Source organism: Triturus cristatus, chromosome 3_2, assembly GCF_964204655.1.
Source record: "Triturus cristatus chromosome 3_2, aTriCri1.1, whole genome shotgun sequence".
Classification (NCBI taxonomy): domain Eukaryota; kingdom Metazoa; phylum Chordata; class Amphibia; order Caudata; family Salamandridae; genus Triturus; species Triturus cristatus.
Window position 1 is genome coordinate 610,010,704 of NC_140584.1, and position 17,952 is coordinate 610,028,655.

The 17,952-nt window shown below is 48.8% G+C and overlaps 1 protein-coding gene across 2 annotated transcripts in view; it reads right to left on the minus strand.

The window, feature by feature from the left end:
• The window catches only part of KCNQ4 (potassium voltage-gated channel subfamily Q member 4), an 821,604-nt gene extending 804,273 nt beyond the window's left edge, over positions 1–17,331 (minus strand). For both annotated transcript variants that reach the window (XM_085648482.1, XM_085648483.1), the window contains exon 1: positions 15,419–17,331. In XM_085648482.1, the coding sequence (XP_085504608.1) occupies positions 15,419–15,717 (299 nt within the window). In that variant the 5' untranslated portion in view covers positions 15,718–17,331. The remainder of the gene's footprint in view (positions 1–15,418) is intronic.
• Positions 17,332–17,952: the final 621 nt, after the last annotated feature.

Here is a 17,952-nt window from a genome sequence, read left to right on the forward strand (position 1 = left end):
TGGTGGGCAGGGGCAAGAGTCGCCCCTTGCCCATGGTCACGCGCTGGCAGTGAGGTGCACTCCCGTGCCCCAGGTTAACTATCGGAGGGGACTGTACAAATGTTAAGTAACCCTTCTCGTCATAATAGTCAAAGCGGGCAGGCCCAGGATTGTGAATAGGTGTAACCTTCCCGCTGGGGGGCGAATAGTTATCGCACATCTTCACAGGCCCCTCTATTTCAACAGACCCTATCCGATTGGGATAGCGTCTAGGGATTGGGGACATAGATGGGGCCATCTACAATCCAGGAGCTATAGCTCACTGGTATGTCTTGGGCCTGTGGTTATAAGGGATCTCACAGGGTTTGAGTCCCGCGAGCACTGTCAAACTGTCTTGAGGTGGCAGAATGTCAAACCCTTCTGTCTGCAGGGATGGTTCCCTTCCAGCTAGTTGCAGGAAGCCCTAGATAGGAGAGGTGCTGGTAAGACTATAGCGGGTTGGTGGGGGGCCCTGGCTGCGACGGTTAGCCGCCTCCAGGGCTGTGGCGGAGTTACAGGGCGATCTGGAAGCAGGCCGGTACAAAGGGTACCTCTGCGCGGCACCACGTGGTGCCTGAGCCAAAACGAGGAGCCTCCAGAGAGGTCCCGGAAGCCGGTCGGCGCCCCGCTAGGCCTGCGGGCGGTTGTGGGCCTGAACAACCGGGGGCTTGCTATGCGACGCTCCGCCCCGAGAGGGGGGGTGTGAGTAGAATTTCAACGGCACGTGATCGAAAAAAGAATCACTTGGGGGGCAGCACTTGCGGGTCGTTCCCGTGCTGCCCGGCTCATCAGGCGGGGCAGGTGAAGTAGATGGCCGCCTGCCCTTGGATCGCCCGTAAGATAACCCACCTATCACATATCCTGGAATTATGTAATAAATCCTGCAGCATTTGTTACCCATTTACAACTGTTTCTTGTGTCTTCTTTGGGTAACCTAATTTGGGGGAGGGGGGAAAGCGGGGTGCCCCTGGGGGTACTATGCCGCTGACCGCGGCCCCCGCAGGGGGCCACTCGGCGGTCGGCGCCTTAGTGGCCCCGGGGCCCCGGTCACCCCTCCCCACTCCCTCCTTCGGGGGGGGCGGGGGCAGGGATCCTGATTGTTGCCCCCCCTCCGTGTCGGGGGCCGGAGGTGACGCGCAAGGCGCGTCACTTCCGGGCCCAGGTGTGAGGGGAAGGCTATTTAGCCTTCCCCCACCCTCACTGGCGACCTCTTTGTCGCCCACCTCGCCTTTTTACCCTCCCTACCGCTTACCCGGCGTGGTGTGGTGGGGTGGGGTTTTTGGCTGAACGTTTTAATGTTTTTCTTTTCGTTGCAGGCGGAGTTACAGGGCGATCTGGAAGCAGGCCGGTACAAAGGGTACCTCTGCGCGGCACCACGTGGTGCCTGAGCCAAAACGAGGAGCCTCCAGAGAGGTCCCGGAAGCCGGTCGGCGCCCCGCTAGGCCTGCGGGCGGTTGTGGGCCTGAACAACCGGGGGCTTGCTATGCGACGCTCCGCCCCGAGAGGGGGGGTGTGAGTAGAATTTCAACGGCACGTGATCGAAAAAAGAATCACTTGGGGGGCAGCACTTGCGGGTCGTTCCCGTGCTGCCCGGCTCATCAGGCGGGGCAGGTGAAGTAGATGGCCGCCTGCCCTTGGATCGCCCGTAAGATAACCCACCTATTACATATCCTGGAATTATGTAATAAATCCTGCAGCATTTGTTACCCATTTACAACTGTTTCTTGTGTCTTCTTTGGGTAACCTAATTTGGGGGAGGGGGGAAAGCGGGGTGCCCCTGGGGGTACTAAGGGAGGACACGAAACACGAAGCGACAATAAGCAAACTTTTTACGTTTTGCAGTTTTTGACAACGCGAGCTCTTGTCAAGGGCTACATAGGAGCGCTTTACATGAGCACTACTTACAGTACAGGGCATAACAGTGGCGTAGCTAGGTCTGGGGCACCAGCGGGGGTCGAATGGGTCGAATCTAAGAAGAGAGGTGGTGGGGGGGGTTTGCTGGCGATTCCTGCGGCCGCCGACCAGCGACGGACGCAGGTATGGGGGGGGGGGTGGGGGGGGGCATATGTTTTTTCTTTTCTTTGCACGGGGTGATTAAGTGATTTGCCCAGATTCCAAGGGTGTTGAGCAGGCGCCGGACTCAGATCTGATTCCCATGATCTAAAGTTGGTAACTCCGGCTGTTAAGTCACGCCTCCTCCACTACTCTTAACAGCGTTGTATCCGTGGAGAACGCACCGCTGGAGAACAGGAGCACCAGGGCCCCGTGACAAAACCAGGCCAGACCTGGACTCCCAGAGCTCCTACGTCTCCCATAGTCACTCACTCCTGAGTAGCTCATCCAGACTGTCCAGTGTTCGTGTTGTAGTCTAGGATTTGTTTTGTTGGTCCTGTTGATTCCATAATAACCAGTGGTGGCTGGTGACTTTTCAAAGTGTTGGGGTGTAACAGTTAGGGGCGAGCTTAACTTTGACTTAGCAAGTGAACCCAACTGACATAAGGGCAGGGGTGGGGGAATTCTCCCCCTGAGAAACGTTTGAAAGAAAAAGTGGCAAAGGCTGCATTTAACATTTTTTTGTTAAATAATTTGTTGAAAAAGCAAGAAGAATCTAAACCACATATTGAGTGCACATTTGTCTAGTTCACTAAGGGCATTGTTGTAAGGGGGAGGCCGAATGTTTTTAGTAGGTTTATGTTCAAAAACTTCCACTTTTAATAAATGGCACTCGATGTAGTATTATAATCGTTCTGATGTACTGAGGTGAAACCCCTGGGCATGTTAAAAAATGCACATTTTTGATTTTTGAAAAGGCTACGTGACATGCGTTGGATGATTTACATTGTATTGCGTTGTGTTGTAATTGGCAATTACTCTACCGATGAGGCTTTGAAGCACTTTATGACTTCACAGAAAATAAATATGCACGCATATATGTCATCTGGGTGGGCAGGTTTCATGAGGCATAGTTATTTTAGAGCTATAGTGCACATTTTATCCAAACATTGAGAAATGTACAGCAAAACACTGCACTGTGGATGGCTATGAAAGTCGAGATATGTGTCTGATCGCAGCTGCTTACTCACAAAGCAAACATAACCAATCAGTGCATGCTTCCCTAAATACAAAAAATGCCAGCACTATTGCAAAGTCCTGGATTCTTTACATAAACACAGTTTGTGATACTGAATGGTTAATTTTAGGAATAAATGAATAGTATCTCAACAAACAATCTTGCACATATTTAGAATAAGTACAGGCCAAAGAGTACAAGAATGGGTGGATCATTAGAGACACATTACAATAAATGCAGCACGGAACACATAGGCAGATATGGTTAAGATGACTTCGAGGTGTCTATGGCTCATAATCGGTAACTGAGCACTGTAAAAATAAAATGGAAACTTACTCTTTCAAACAATTCAAGTGTGTGAGAACCACCCACACATCAGCTACCTGCCAGCGAGTCAGGTTAGTGAAGACTAGGGTGAAATATGAACGCAGTCATTTATAGAGCGTTTCAGTGTCTCTACCAATACTTCAGAGCTGTGGAATTCCAATGTTGTTTGGAAGTGCATCACCTGTCTTATAGATAAATTAGTCATTTTCTTTAAAATCCACTGAAATAAACCAGCTTTTTAGTTTTCATCTTATTACATCACTATTACAGGAAGACCAGTACTTTGTTATTCTGCATTCTTGTTGGTTTAGACAGGTTCTCCACAGCTTGCTTCAGTCGTACACCCTGATTCCTGTATACTGAAGATTCTCCCCCAGGCACAATCAACTTTAAGAAAATATTCTTAGCACACTTCTAAAGTGAAACCCTTGCACCTCATGCATATAGCAAGTGTATCTCGTGGAGTTAATTTTGGTGAAATGGCGCTGAAAAAAGACAGCCGCGGGAAGTGATGCAGAACAGTTTTGTACATTGTTCTGTCTGTAGTGATGCTAAATTAGTGTGAAGAAACTGGGTACATTCACCACAAATATGAAAAGTAGCACCCTGAATTTAAACACCTTGAAGTGGCCCTTAATTTGCTTCTTAGACTTATTCTTAGCCCCATAGACAAGGCTTGCGAACCAGGCACTGTTAATTTCTTCATTCATTCACACTCGCAATCCCCACGGCCGCGGTGGGGGGAAGCAGGGGGGTCGCGCGGGGGTGGGGGCCGGGGGAATTTAAAATAAAAAAGAAAACTTACCTGACCGGTCCGGGGTCCGTGCCGCTTCTCGGCCGGGTCTGCGTTGGCGCCACTTCAAACCGGATTAGCACAGGAGTGGCGCTGGCAACATCCCCTCAGCCAATACTGCCGCTGCTCCAGCAGCACCAGGATTGGCTTAGGGCATGGTTACTCTTTGCCCGCCTGCCCATTATGAGACCGAGGTTTGAGCGTTTGCTCAACCCTCGCTCTCCTAATGGGCATGCGCAAGCCAGTCCAAACACAATTGCGCACGACGGAAAAATTTGCCGACCTTCCCCACTCATGCGCACTTGTGCTGCTGCCTGTCCCTGGCTGGTCGGACAATGCATGTCAGTCAACATGACGCCGGACCGCCCACACCCCCTTCAGACTCTGAAGGGGGTGTGGGCGGTCCGACGTCATGCTGACTGACATGATTGTCAGTTCTCCTTCGGCGTCTCTGAACTTAAGTTAACTGACTCAGTTTACTTAAGTTCAGAGACGCCGAGGGAGCTGGGGGTGGGGGGGGGGCAACGCCCCAACGGACACACCGCCCCTGATTATAACATGGGGGATACAAGTCTAATGCAAAGCTAAAACTTGGCCGGGATCAGCTCTTTACGCTTGTGAACTTGGGAAACCTGAGAGCTCTAGAATCGCATGCTGGCCCCACACAAAGAACTGACAATAAATAGGTACCCCATTCTTTCCTGCCTTCAGCACTGTCCCCAGGTTCCACCTTCATAGTGCCCTGGAGCTGCAAGAACTTTAAAAGAATGGTCAATGGAGTGAATGGGAGGAAAGATGTAGGAAGCTGAGGGGTAAATAAAGATGGGAGACAAAGCAGAAAGACAAGGAATGGAATTAAAGTGAGATGAGTGAGTGAAGATGGACAAGTAGGAATGGACATCAAGAGAGGAGCGCAAGTGGATAATACAGGGTGGAATGGAAACAAATATAGAAATGAAGTTAAAGTGACATGGGTGTGAAGAATGGACGTATTAGTGGGAGAGGGAGATGTAATGGAAGTAAAGAACGGTGAACAAATGGAGAGTGATTGGAAGGAATGGAAGAAGGAACTGGGAGACCAGACAGGAATTGAAGGAAATTAAAGATTGGGAGAGCGAGTCGGGAGGAAAGGAAGCTGGCAGAGGAAACCAAAATGGAGGGAGAGGAAAGAGAAATTCCTGAATTCACGCCATCACACCACTTCAAGTAATAATGCCCCATTGAGTGTAGAAATTAACCACAATTAATATTCATGATGAAGGTTTACCACCAAAACACGTGAACAACAGAAGGCAAGTGGCTATTGTGTGTGGTGCTTTGTTTTGCACTAATTTATTTATTGTGAAACGCGATCTCACACCACAGATTTATGCTTGAACGTATTTCATGCTAAAATATAACTCTAAGGGCCATATGTAGGTACCTAAATACCGGTCGGTAACGGCCGAAAATCGGTAAATATCCCGTTACCGACCGGTATTTAGGCAATTTAGATGTAGGTGGCTGGATTTCAGGATTCGGTAATTTACCGAATCGGAATTTTAAGAAATCGGTAAAATACCGATTCGGTAAATTACCGAATCCTGAAATCCTATGTAGGGGGCACTCAAGTGAGTGCATTTTTGGTTTCTGGATTCGTTATTTACCACCAACAACAAGTTGATGGTAAATAACGAATACCTTTTAAAAAGCAATTTTGTGCTTTTTGAAAAGTGCCATGTGGCAGACATACATGCCCTTAGGGCATGTATGTGCGCCACATGTGCACACATGCACGATTCAGGGGTGCAACAGGGTGTCAATGTGACACCCTGCCACCCATGAATATGCTCCCCCTATTACCGATTCGGTATTTACAGAATCGGTAATAGTGAATGGCTTCCCATTCATTCCTATGGGCCTCCAGGCCCATAGGAATGAATTGGAAGGGATGCATTATTACCGCCGAATCAGTAATACCGAATATTACCGATTCGGTAGTAATTACCAAATGTTTACCTACATTCTATTTACTGATTCATAAATACCGAATCGGTAAAATTCGGTATTTATAAATCGGTAAATTGAATTTATCTACATATGGCCCTAAATGACAGATTTAAATTTTGTCTAATAATGCGTTAATAGATTCATGTTGCCAAAATTTCTCATAATTGTGCAAAATCAAATTATGGGAATTTCTCACACCTCTAAAATCGAGGAAGAATTGAAGGTCAATATACAAAGAGTGAGTTGGGAATACAAGGTAAGACATAGAAGTAAGTATACAAAGAGCTTGTTGATGGGTACAGAGGAAGAAATGGAAGTAAAATGCAGGGGAGGAGCTGGGGTAGAGGGTAAGAAATGGAAGGAAAATTAAGCGAGTGTGTTGAGGGTTTGTAAAGAGGAACGGATGGATTAGATTTGGGTGACATTGTAATGATGCCAACGAAACTGAGAAATTTGCTAAATTTCACCTAATTCGATTTCATTACAAAAATATATAAGCGAGTATGTATTGCATAAAAATGTCTTGTGCGATACAAGAGGATGACTCATTCGTTAGGAAACTGCACCACTGTGAGACATTTTCTACCTGAATCAGCCTCTTGATGGATCTTGCTGAACTTTATTACGTTAGGTGCAAACTTGCTTAAAAATAATAAATAGTCATGCGGGATACCAACGAAACACCTTTTGCTCTGGAAGTGTAATTTCATGAAACAAAATGCACAATTTTGCTCACCCCCAGAAAGATACAAAGAACACAGAGGGAGGTACGATAGCTGTAAGTATGCAGCAAGCGTAAGGAGAGGCTAATTCGTGGGAATGTCCATAAGGAAGCAGAGTGGGTTGAGGGGTGAGCAGAGACAGTAAATGTGTATTCATTCATTCATTTATTTCTGCTTTGAACTAAGAAGTCGCCTTTCAGCCAAGCAGGAGCAGACTGCGAGTCTGTACAAGGATGTGGACACAATGACAATAGCCAAATTCAAGAGATGCAGACAGTGCCTGCACTCAGCGGTCCTCAGGACGTAGGAGCGGGATTAAGGCACACTCATGCTGAGGGGGTGGACATCCCCCCCATCCCTATAGTGTTGCATAGAAGAGCCCCTGGAGCCGTCCATCGGACGATCCCTGACTGCTGCGGACAGGCACACTTCACAGTGGCCGGAGACCCAGCAGCTCTTGTAGAGCAGAGCCTCCAGCTCCCCTCACTCATGACTGCCCGGAGCGCAGGAAGGCTGCGCGCGGTGGAACAGGGTGGAGAGACAGCCCTGCTGCCTAGAGCAGCGCACGCTTTGGTACAGTTAACCTATTATGCATCGTTTACATTGCTTCAATAATTTAAGAGATTTGCCTCTCCTTACCGTCCCTTGGCATCAGTGCACCATGAAGGGCTCAGTGCTGCTTTGACTTTTATGATATTGGGGGCCAAGCTTAGCTGGGTATTTTGTTAGCACCTTTTACAGTAGTTATAGAAATATTGCTATAGGGTGTTTTGAAATTAAAGGCATTACAGTGTTAGAACGCTTATTGCTTTTGCATGTGCACTACTGTGGTACCTCTCTTACACCCTTTTTGTACGTCAACCCCAGATCACAATGTAATGTCAAACCAATGCCAGCTTCTGTGCTAGAAAAATGCCAAATTACAAATATTGATACATATTGGATAACCATGTATTAAGGCTGTTCCCTGCAATCGAGGGGTTCTGGTGACATCCCAAACCACAAAATGGAATAGTAAGTAGGATAGAAAGTAGTTAGTAAATGTCACCAGAATTTGAGAATGCTGTTTCTTATACCTTATCCATTATGCATTTGTTTATATTTTATATTTATTTTGGAGAAGTTAGCTTAAAAACAATGATTTTTCGAACAAGTGACTGTTTATTGGAAACAGTACCTGAAATACTAGAGCATGCTGTTTTGTAGCCTGTGTTAAAAAGGAGGGAACGGTCAATTATGCAGTTGAGAATGCATAATGTTAAAAAAAACATGTTTTGCTTAGTTAAAAGAAACCTTTCTGTCTGTAGAAGCTCTTCTCTGCAGATTGCACTGAATAATGGGTACTGATTGGAACTAAAATGTTTGGGTTTTCTTTACCTTTCAAGAATAGAAAGTTGATTTAGCAATAGACAATGGTAAAGCTCCGCACAGTAGTTTGGAGCAGTCATCATGATGATGAAATCCATATTTCACAAGAAACCATGAAATAATGTCCATATTTCTGCGGTCCCTGTGAAATATAGGTTGTTATACCACTGCAATTAAAGCACCCAAACATGTTAGTGTTTGTAATGAGCTACAACATATTGTACATTGATTATGGTTAAACACACCTGTCTATTTACAACTTCTATACATGGAAACAACAGCATAGTGTAACTATGTGACATCAAGACATCAGAGGGGACGAGGAATCTGAGAAGCAGAGACAGCCTTCCCCTTTAGTCTGATCCTCTCGGGATGCACATTAGTCCTTCTCTGGAGAGGCCTCCAGCGCTTGGAGCTGTCTGCCCACTGATATCAGACCTGCCCCAACCCTACCTCCCTTCCGGCGTCTGTTACGAACTCACCTGTGTAAAGTATACCTGACCCAGTAATCCCTTACAGTGCTCTCAGGATCAGAACCCAGCACCCCTCACCGTCACAACTGATCGATCTGATCTACTTACAACTTTCAGCCTCTGCCCTCATCTCACCTGCCTTTACTTGTACTCTTCCTTCCCCCTATGCAAGTCAATTCCCTCCACCACCCCTCCTCAATCCTGCTGATACTACAGCCTCCTCTAGTTTCCCCTTCTCCTAGCTCACTAACCTTCTCCCAGCCTACCTGCATCCCACCTCTGTCCCCTGCTGCCTTTAAACATTCCAGGTTATATTCAGACCTGTGTCGCATTGCTGTTTACTAATTACCAGTTCTATGTAAGGCCTTCTGTCACATTTACTGGTAGCATGTAATGCACGACTATACATTGAGTGGCCATGTGCGATAGGAATCTGCAAAATAAGATGTATATCAGCCTAGAGGACTATACTATATACTAATAAGGTTATTTGTAAGAGAGCTCCACTTGTTCCTGAGGGTACAAAATGACCAAAAATAAACTATTTGTGCAGCGTATCTCAGGAATACTGATATGCAAATAGAATTTGCTATTATTTGCAGATTTTCATTTAAATGATGCCCCTGAAAGGTACACGCGCATCTCTCGATTCATTCAACTCAATTCGTCTTTGAAATTTGTGAACACGGTGTAAAACGGCAGCGGAAGTCTGCGGACGGTTTACTCCGGGCACTTCTCACATTGTTCCCGATGGACGTTTTGCACACATCACCAGATGGCTGGTGTAAGTCTGGCGCGTTTGACGCATCTCCCATCAGGATCAGGCTGGAAACCAAAAGCAGCCCTGGCTCACTTCCCCTCTTGTTTACTCTTTTTCCCTTGCAACCTTTCTCTGTCTGTTTAGTCCCCCCTCTGTCCCCCCCTCCAGCTGTGGCAACTACCGTAATTCTGGGGAGATAGAGTCATCAGGCCATCAAAAACTGGTCTTCAAGGGCTCCAACCCCACGATCCAATGCCAGTGCTTAATTTGCGCCGGTGGTTTCCGGTTCTTGGCTATGGCACTTAATTCCCAAAACCGACACTTGTGATAGTCTGACACATGGTGGCACTGTTTTTTTAAATGAACCAAACAAAAATTGTTTATTAATTTAACATACATAAAAATGACATACCTGCCACCCAATCCATTCATATAGCTCTGGGGGCCAGGAATAGTTTGAAGTGCAGGTACGCTGTACCACAGTACCTGCTTGTTTCTGAGAGGTGCTGGTATTTTCCAATTCAAAGTATTACGTCACTCTTGAGAAGTGCCGGTACGCTCCCTCTCAAAACAAAAAAGTGTCGGTACTCCGTACCAGACAGTACCTGCCCATTTAAAGCACTGCTTGTATGAATGTGATGTTAGTAGGTGTGTTTGACTGTCACGGGTAGCTCTGGCTGGTGCAAACTGCAGTGACCTCCTGACAAGGTTCCTGGCACTTATTTTATGTATTAAGCACCGGCCAATGCCAAATGGGATACATGGCTAGTCTGGTCTTGCTCCCCTTACTTCATAGGACCCCCTGCTGTATCAGTCCAATGACCTTCCACACCTTGTTCACAAGAATCTCGAACAGGCGGCTTGTCTTATCCTCCTTAAGTATTCAACAGGACATTCGGGCTGTTGATGACACAGCCGGGTGGGGGGGAAGGGTGGGTAGGGTGTAGACAGAAAGGCGCTGAGTGTTTTGGGAACTATATCTAAGTTCATGTTTTAAAATGATAGGTAACTTCTTTACAGAGTGAAGCGGATAATTGTTGCACTATGAACTGGTCAAACTTGGGCCTGCCCTCTGCATGGCAGGGCACTTTTGAAAACAAAGTGAGTGAGTGAGTTTTCACTCCTGTGCCAATGCACAGCATGGCATACGTCACACTCTATAAATACCACATGCAGAGCATACGCCAAGATAGTGGCTGGCATTAAACTCCATGTTGTGACAATATATTCTGTATTTAACTTCCGGTGCCTAGCCTTAGAATGGAGCCGGTCTCAACACATGCCAAAGCCCTTTCACGCTTGTATAGCGGGACAGTGTAAAAAGTGTGCTTCTTGTGTGTACTGTGTCAAGAGTGAGACCTTGAGCTGGACTGTGTAAAGAGTGAGCTACGTGTGTGAACTGTGTCAAGAGTGAGCTCCTGAGCTGGACTGTGTAAAGAATGAGCTCCGTGCGTGGAGGGAGTCTAAAGTGAGCTCCTGAGCTCGACTGTAAAGACTCAGCTTCGTGTGTGGACTGTCGAGAGTGAGCTCCTGAGCTGGACTGTGTAAAGAATGAGCTCCGTGCGTGGAGGGAGTCTAAAGTGAGCTCCTGAGCTCGACTGTAAAGGCTCAGCTTTGTGTGTGGACTGTCGAGAGTGAGCTCCTGAGCTGGACTGTGTTAAGAGTGAGCTCCGTGTGTGGACTGTGTCAAGAGTGAGCTCCTGAGCTGGACTGTGTAAAGAATGAGCTCCGTGCGTGGAGGGAGTCTAAAGTGAGCTCCTGAGCTCGACTGTAAAGACTCAGCTTCGTGTGTGGACTGTCGAGAGTGAGCTCCTGAGCTGGACTGTGTAAAGAGTGAGCTACGTGTGTGAACTGTGTCAAGAGTGAGCTCCTGAGCTGGACTGTGTTAAGAGTGAGCTCCGTGTGTGGACTATGTCAAGAGTGAGCTCCTGACCTGTGTAAACTGTGAGCTCCTGAGCTGGACTGTAAAGAGTGAACTTTGTTTGTGGATCGTGTCCAGAGTGAGCTCCTGAGCTGGACTGTGTCAAGAGTGAGCTTCGTGTGTGGGCCGTGTCAAGAGTGGGCTCCTGAGCTGGACTGTGTCAAGAGTGAGCTTCGTGTGTGAACCGTGTCCAGAGTGAGCTCCTGAGCTGGACTGTGTCAAGAGTGAGCTTCGTGTGTGGACCGTGTCCAGAGTGAGCTCCTGAGCTGGACTGTGTAAAGAGTGAGCTCCTGATCTGGACTGCATAAAGAATGGGCACTCGCAAACATTTCCCCGGGGGCCGCAAAGTCATGTCTGTGGAATGTTCGAGGGACGCACCGCTGCCAGCAAGGCAAGGGTCTGCGTGATGAAAGGTGGGCATAAAGAGGTCACGAAGCAGTGCATGGTGGGTCGGGGTGATTAAAGGTGGCTGTAGGGGAACGCAAAGCAGTGCAAGGTGTGGACAGCAAACTGAGCCTTCACATGACTTCTGTCTGCCACCGACGCTCTATTTCCATGCACCAAGAATTAAAGTCAACACATTACCTTAGATTGTTAAAGTGAGAGGGGAACGAGATACTCATCTGGTGGCTGAATTGCTAAATGTGAAACTAGAAAACCTGGTAGCAGTCCTGGCTTCCCCACTTGATGAAATTGTGTGATCCTAGGCAATTGATTGATTTCACTTTGCCTCCTATTTCTTCATTACCACATACGAGAGCCCCTTAAAATGTACGAGTTTGGGATGTGCTATGCAAAACCTTCTCTTGTGTTATATTTAATAAACTATAATGTTGGTCCCATTATATAACAACCAGTGCTACACACAAGGTGCACCTGCAAATGACTTGCCTCTTGGTTCACAAATTGCATTGTTTTCAGACTGGGGGTGACATGAATGTTTCTATGATCATGTTTGAAAACTATCACTGCTAATAAATGCCTCTCACTGTAGTGGTATGATATGATCTACTAAGGTAAAACACTCATGCATGTTAATAAAATACACTCATGTTTAGTTTACAGAGAGTTTATAATGTTTTTATATGTTTAGTGCAAGTTGTATTTAAAACTAAAACATGTTCCTAAAGGTAAGTTGTGTAGGACTCCGTCTTTTCTTCTTTACCATTACTTTAGTTAACTAAAGTATGCCTGTTTGTTTCACAGCTTTCTGAATATTTCTGCTCTGTCAGTTAAGCAGGGGGTCACAAGTAAAGGTCAGGAAGGCTGCATGCAGCCCCAGGCCCTACTTTGAGTATCCCTGGCGTAAAGCGTGAGTTCCTAATCTGGACTGCGTAGAGCATGAGTTCCTGATATGGACTAGGTAGAGCGTGAGTTCCTGATCTGGATTGCATGGAGCGTGAGTTCCTGATCTGGTCTGCGTGAAGGGTGAGCTCCTGATCTGGACTGCGTAAAGCGTGAGCTCCTGATCTGGACTGCGTAAAACATGAGCTCCTGAGCTGGACTGTGTCGTGGCTGATCCTGATCTGGACTGTGTAAAGAGTGAGCCCCTGAGCTGGACTGCGTAAAGCTTGAACCCCTGATCTGGACTGTGTAAATGTTGAACTCTTGATCTGGACTGTGTAAAGAGTGAGCCCCTGAGCTGGACTGCGTAAAGCTTGAACCCCTGATCTGGACTGTGTAAATGTTGAACTCTTGATCTGGACTGTGTGAAGTGTGAGCTCCTGATCCGGACTGTGTGAAGTGTGAGCCCCTGATCCGGACTGTGTAAAGGGTGAGCTCCTGATCGGGACTGTGTGAAGGGTGAGCTCCTGATCTGGACTGTGTCATGGCTGAGCTCCTGATCTGGACTGTGTAAATGTTGAACTCTTGATCTGGACTGTGTGAAGTGTGAGCTCCTGATCCGGACTGTGTGAAGTGTGAGCCCCTTATCCGGACTGTGTAAAGGGTGAGCTCCTGATCGGGACTGTGTGAAGGGTGAGCTCCTGATCTGGACTGTGTCATGGCTGAGCTCCTGATCTGGACTGTGTAAAGAGTGAGCTCCTGAGCTGGATTGTGTAAAGCAAGAATCCCTGATCTGGACTGTGTAAAGGTTGAAAGCTTGATCTGGACTGTGTGAAGTGTGAGCTCCTGATCCGGACTGTGTGAAATGTGAGCTCCTCCTGATCCATGACAAGAGAGTCACCTATACCCAGGGCACTAGTCAGGGGTACACGCGGGTGGACGGCGTCCACCCACTTTATACACAGGGTGGACGGCATCCACCCTGCCAAGAAGTCGGCCCTACTGATAAGATGCTGAATTCGTCCTGGTGTAATTTCCAAACACCAGGACACTTTCAGCAGTGCCTGCTTTTGATCCGCAACAACGTGCAGGCAGGGAAGGGATGAGGCTGTCTTTTTTCGGACTCCTGCTGGGCCCATCACAAAGGCCGAATCTGAGGGGTCATCAGGCCTCCTTTCCTTTGAGTCTCCTGGCTGGCGGAGTCAGGAGACTCACACCTAGAAGCAAATGCAGTGGAGGGGAAACAAAGGCTCACACCTTGTTAGCACTTCACACATACTTAGGAGAGGCAGCTTTTCACTTTGTTCAGTCCCTGTTCAGGAGATATGCAGGCACTGTAAGAAGTCAGATGTGTTGATCTTTCCCAGTATTTTCACAACATAAATAGCATTTATATAGCGCATACTACCCCTGAGGAGGCGTTGTAATAATTTAAATATCACTATTTTTTCTTTTAAAGCACTATGGGTAGAGGAAGCTTTACACTTACAAAAGGCAACAATGGTTTATGTGAAGCTTTCAAAAGTGTGAATCTTCTGCCTAAAACAGGGGGGTTTGCAAGTATACTTGAAATGTGCTCAAATGTACTTATGATAGACCTGCCAAAAATATATGTGAGGGCTTAAGATCTGATGCCACTTCTTGTGATGTCACGTGCTGTGATGTCACGCACCGCGATGTCACTCGCCGCAATGTCACGGGTCGTGATGCTTCTTCCATACTGATTAATTAGGTTAGTCCCCCCACTTCTTTTTTAAGGACTTGTGCACTGCCTATGCCCCACAGAAGTGCCTAAGACAAGTTGTAAAGTAAATCTCACCCCACTATTCTCAGGCGTCACCCGACATAAGCATATGCTAGTATCGTGATGGTCCCATCCACAGCAAAGGGCACTATGTGCCATTGTGGCACCAACGTGTGCCAAGCCTCAGGCATGCCTCTGCCAGGTCTATGTTTGGTATATCACCCCCTCTCACAGGACTGCCCCAAAAAACCCACGCTTCTACCCCTCTCCAGCATTTAGTAGGAGAACTTGAGATGCCGGTTTTTACAGACTTAAGGACCAGATTTCAGGTGTCTAAAGGGGGCCCAGTAATGGCACCTGCTTCATGTCAACAGGACCACCTCTTCCCAAACATGCACCATTGACATATGTCCCTGCAAGACGTTAGCAGTGCCAGGTAGTGACGTTCACGCAAGCCTTTCATGGGCAACAAAAGGTAACCGTGTCCCACAGTAACAAACACGCGTCAGCTCGAAGTACTTTCAGGACAGGTCCTAATGCGTCCCTGCTCCAAACACACAGGACCTGCCATGAATGTGTCAGTGGCAGATATCGGGGTGGCACCTGCCCCCGAAGGACACTGGCCCACTTGCAGGTGTAAGAACTAAACAATTTAGGGAGGGATGAGGGGGAATTAACCCCTCACACTCAGCCCCCTCAAGCTTCCAACAATGTCAAATATAGAGGACACCGGTTCTTACGCATGCAGCCCCAGCCATCCATCCAGGCATGGGTCCGTCTAAGGCATTCTGGACCTCTGTGTGTACTCACACGACCCCTCGTCCCCACCCTCACCGCACGCATGCCTCAAGACTTCCTGGAGCCAGAGCATACCCACAGGGCACCGAACTTCCAGTCTTCCACCTGTCATTTTTCAGGCCGAAGCCTTGGGGCGCCTGCCCATACTCACATGAAGGCGTGGTAGATGAACGCCCAGCCCCGGGGTCTCTCTAGCACGTTGTACAAATAGTTCTGTAATCTTCGGTAGCGCTTGTTGGAGGCAGCGTTCCTGGACCCCGATCCTGGGGGAGCTGGTAACGGGGTCCCCAGCAGTCCCAGTCGCTTGGGACTGCCTGGGTCGCTGCGGACGGTGGTGAGGGCAACAAACTCCACCCGGCTATCCTGGCAGGAAGAGCTGGGGGCCAGTGAAAGCGTGGAGAGACGTCCATTGTCGGTCTGGGGTGATAAGGGGTCTTCCTCGGTGATCATGGTGGGGGGCACTTAGCGGGGCCCAGGGGGCAGGCGGGCCGGAGAAGAGGGGTCCCCTGTGCTCATCCCCGCTAGGCAAATGTTTTTCCAGGCTGCCTTCAACCAACTTCGCATTCAGGTGACGTCACTGTGGTGGGGGGCACTTAGGACCCCCACTCCTAGAGCAATAGCGAATGGGCAGAATTACAAATGGCAAACGTGCTTACTGCCTTGGCACTGATGTGGCACAATGCTGCTTATACTGGCACGGTTTGGACTACAATGTCTCCTTTCCTGGCACTGCTGCACTTTCTATTGCATCCCTGGCACTTACAGGGCCAGAAAGCCTTTTCCTGCTTTTTTGTGATCACCCAGTCTCTTCGTCGTCCTCTGGCCTGGCACTGATGGGATAACAGTACGAAGTCCTGCAATGTTGGCACTGGTAAGGTCAGGGAACCACCTCTTCCTTTCCTGGTGCAGCTAACATTACCGGGCATTCTACTGAACCGGCAACAATATCTCCATCACTTTCTGTTGTTCCAGCATCAATCGGTCCAAAGATGTATTCCTTGTCTGCTGCCGTCAGCGCACCGCCTTAGCGTGCTGAGACTTGTGACTGAGCGCCCCACTAGAAGCACAGAGCGCCCTGTTCCTCTTCTGGCATGTGTGAGGTCCCAGGTGTGTGCCACTCACCCTGGAGTCACGCTGCCTGCCATAGCACAGTGGGCGCGCTGCAGTCTTCCTCTGGTGGGTCACTTTTTGCGTCAGGCAAAGCCTTGATCTGACATTTTTATGGTGACCTTGTTTTCATGCCGGCACATGACTTACAACAGCTTCGCCTCTGGCAGTGTCAAGGCCTTGCCTGGTTCCTCTGGGGTCACACGTCTGCTCCCTGCCTTGCCACGGGTTAAAAAGGCACCTCCTACCCTGCAACAAAGGCAAGTGTTGCCTTCTCCTTCCTTGGCACAGGTTGGTGTCTTCACTTCGCTTTGCCTCGACACAGACTGGTGTGGTGTCCTGTCCTCTGTCAAGTGTGCGGCATGTCTTAGTTGTCGTGGTAGAAGTTGAGTTCAGGCTCCATGCTTAGCGCTGCTTCGTGTATTGCTTTATACCCTGGCACAGGTAGGAGAGGTGTCTCTTCCTGTCCTTGCACGAGTTATGTTGCCTTTTACTGCCCTAGCACATGTACGTGCGGCGCTTCTTGCTGTCCTGGAATGCGTTTTGCTGTCTCCTAATGCCCTGTCATAGGTGGGTGCAGTATCGCTTCCAGAGCTGGTACAAGTCGGTGTGTTGTCTCCTTCTGTCCCGGCAAAGGATGGTGTCTTCTTGCGCCCCCCTGGCAAAGGATGCAGTTTGGGCTCGCTCCGCCCTGGCACACAAGAGTTTCCCCTCGCGGCTCTGGCACAGTTACTATTGCATTTCTTGCACTGAAATCCTTCGGTATTTTCTTTTGCCAGTCTGGTCCGGACAACGTCACTGCTGGCCTCTCGTGCCGTAGTCGGGTGTTTGCTACTTCTCCGTGCTCTGGCACTGTTAGGGGAGTTGTCTCGTGCTTGCGGGATCCTCCTCTTGCTGAAGTCTTGACCCGCTCTGCCAGCACCCCGGTGTAGAGTCTATGAGCGCCTTCACTACAACAGCTGCTACTCCCCCCCTGGTTTGCCCACCGCTGGCTCTCCGCTGCTGCCGGACCCTGGGCGGGCACAGAGAACGACCAACCAGAGGGAACGAAGGCTCCACGAACCGGCTGCTGAGGAGGCTCCCGCGGGGGAGGAGCCCGGGCTCTTTCCCGACTCTACGGGATGTGTAAGTGACATGGGAGGTCTGTGGATCGTCAGGAGCCCGACTCTGCCCCTATGTCCTGCCCCCTCAGGCGTTCTCTCGGATTCTTCTGCCCCTCCCGGACTGCAGCCCGAGTCCCCCCCTTCTGCCTGTAATACAGCCTGCTCTTTATTTCTGCGGCCCCCTCCCCTTCTGCTGCCGTCCAGCTCCGAGACTGTTCTTTACTCACTCTTAGCATTCTCACTGTCCCACCTGCCTACAACCCCCCACCCCTTCTCCCCTCCCAGCAGCCCCCGCTTCCCCCTTCCCTGCGCCCAGCCCTCCACCGGAAGACTTTTTACTCTCATAATAAAGAAGCTTCACTTTTACACACACAGCGGACCGACCCTCGCGTCTCTGTCCCGTTCTCACTTCCTTCACTTTCTGCTTCCTCCTCTGATACCACCCGCCTCCTTACCCGCTTCCAGAAACCCTCCT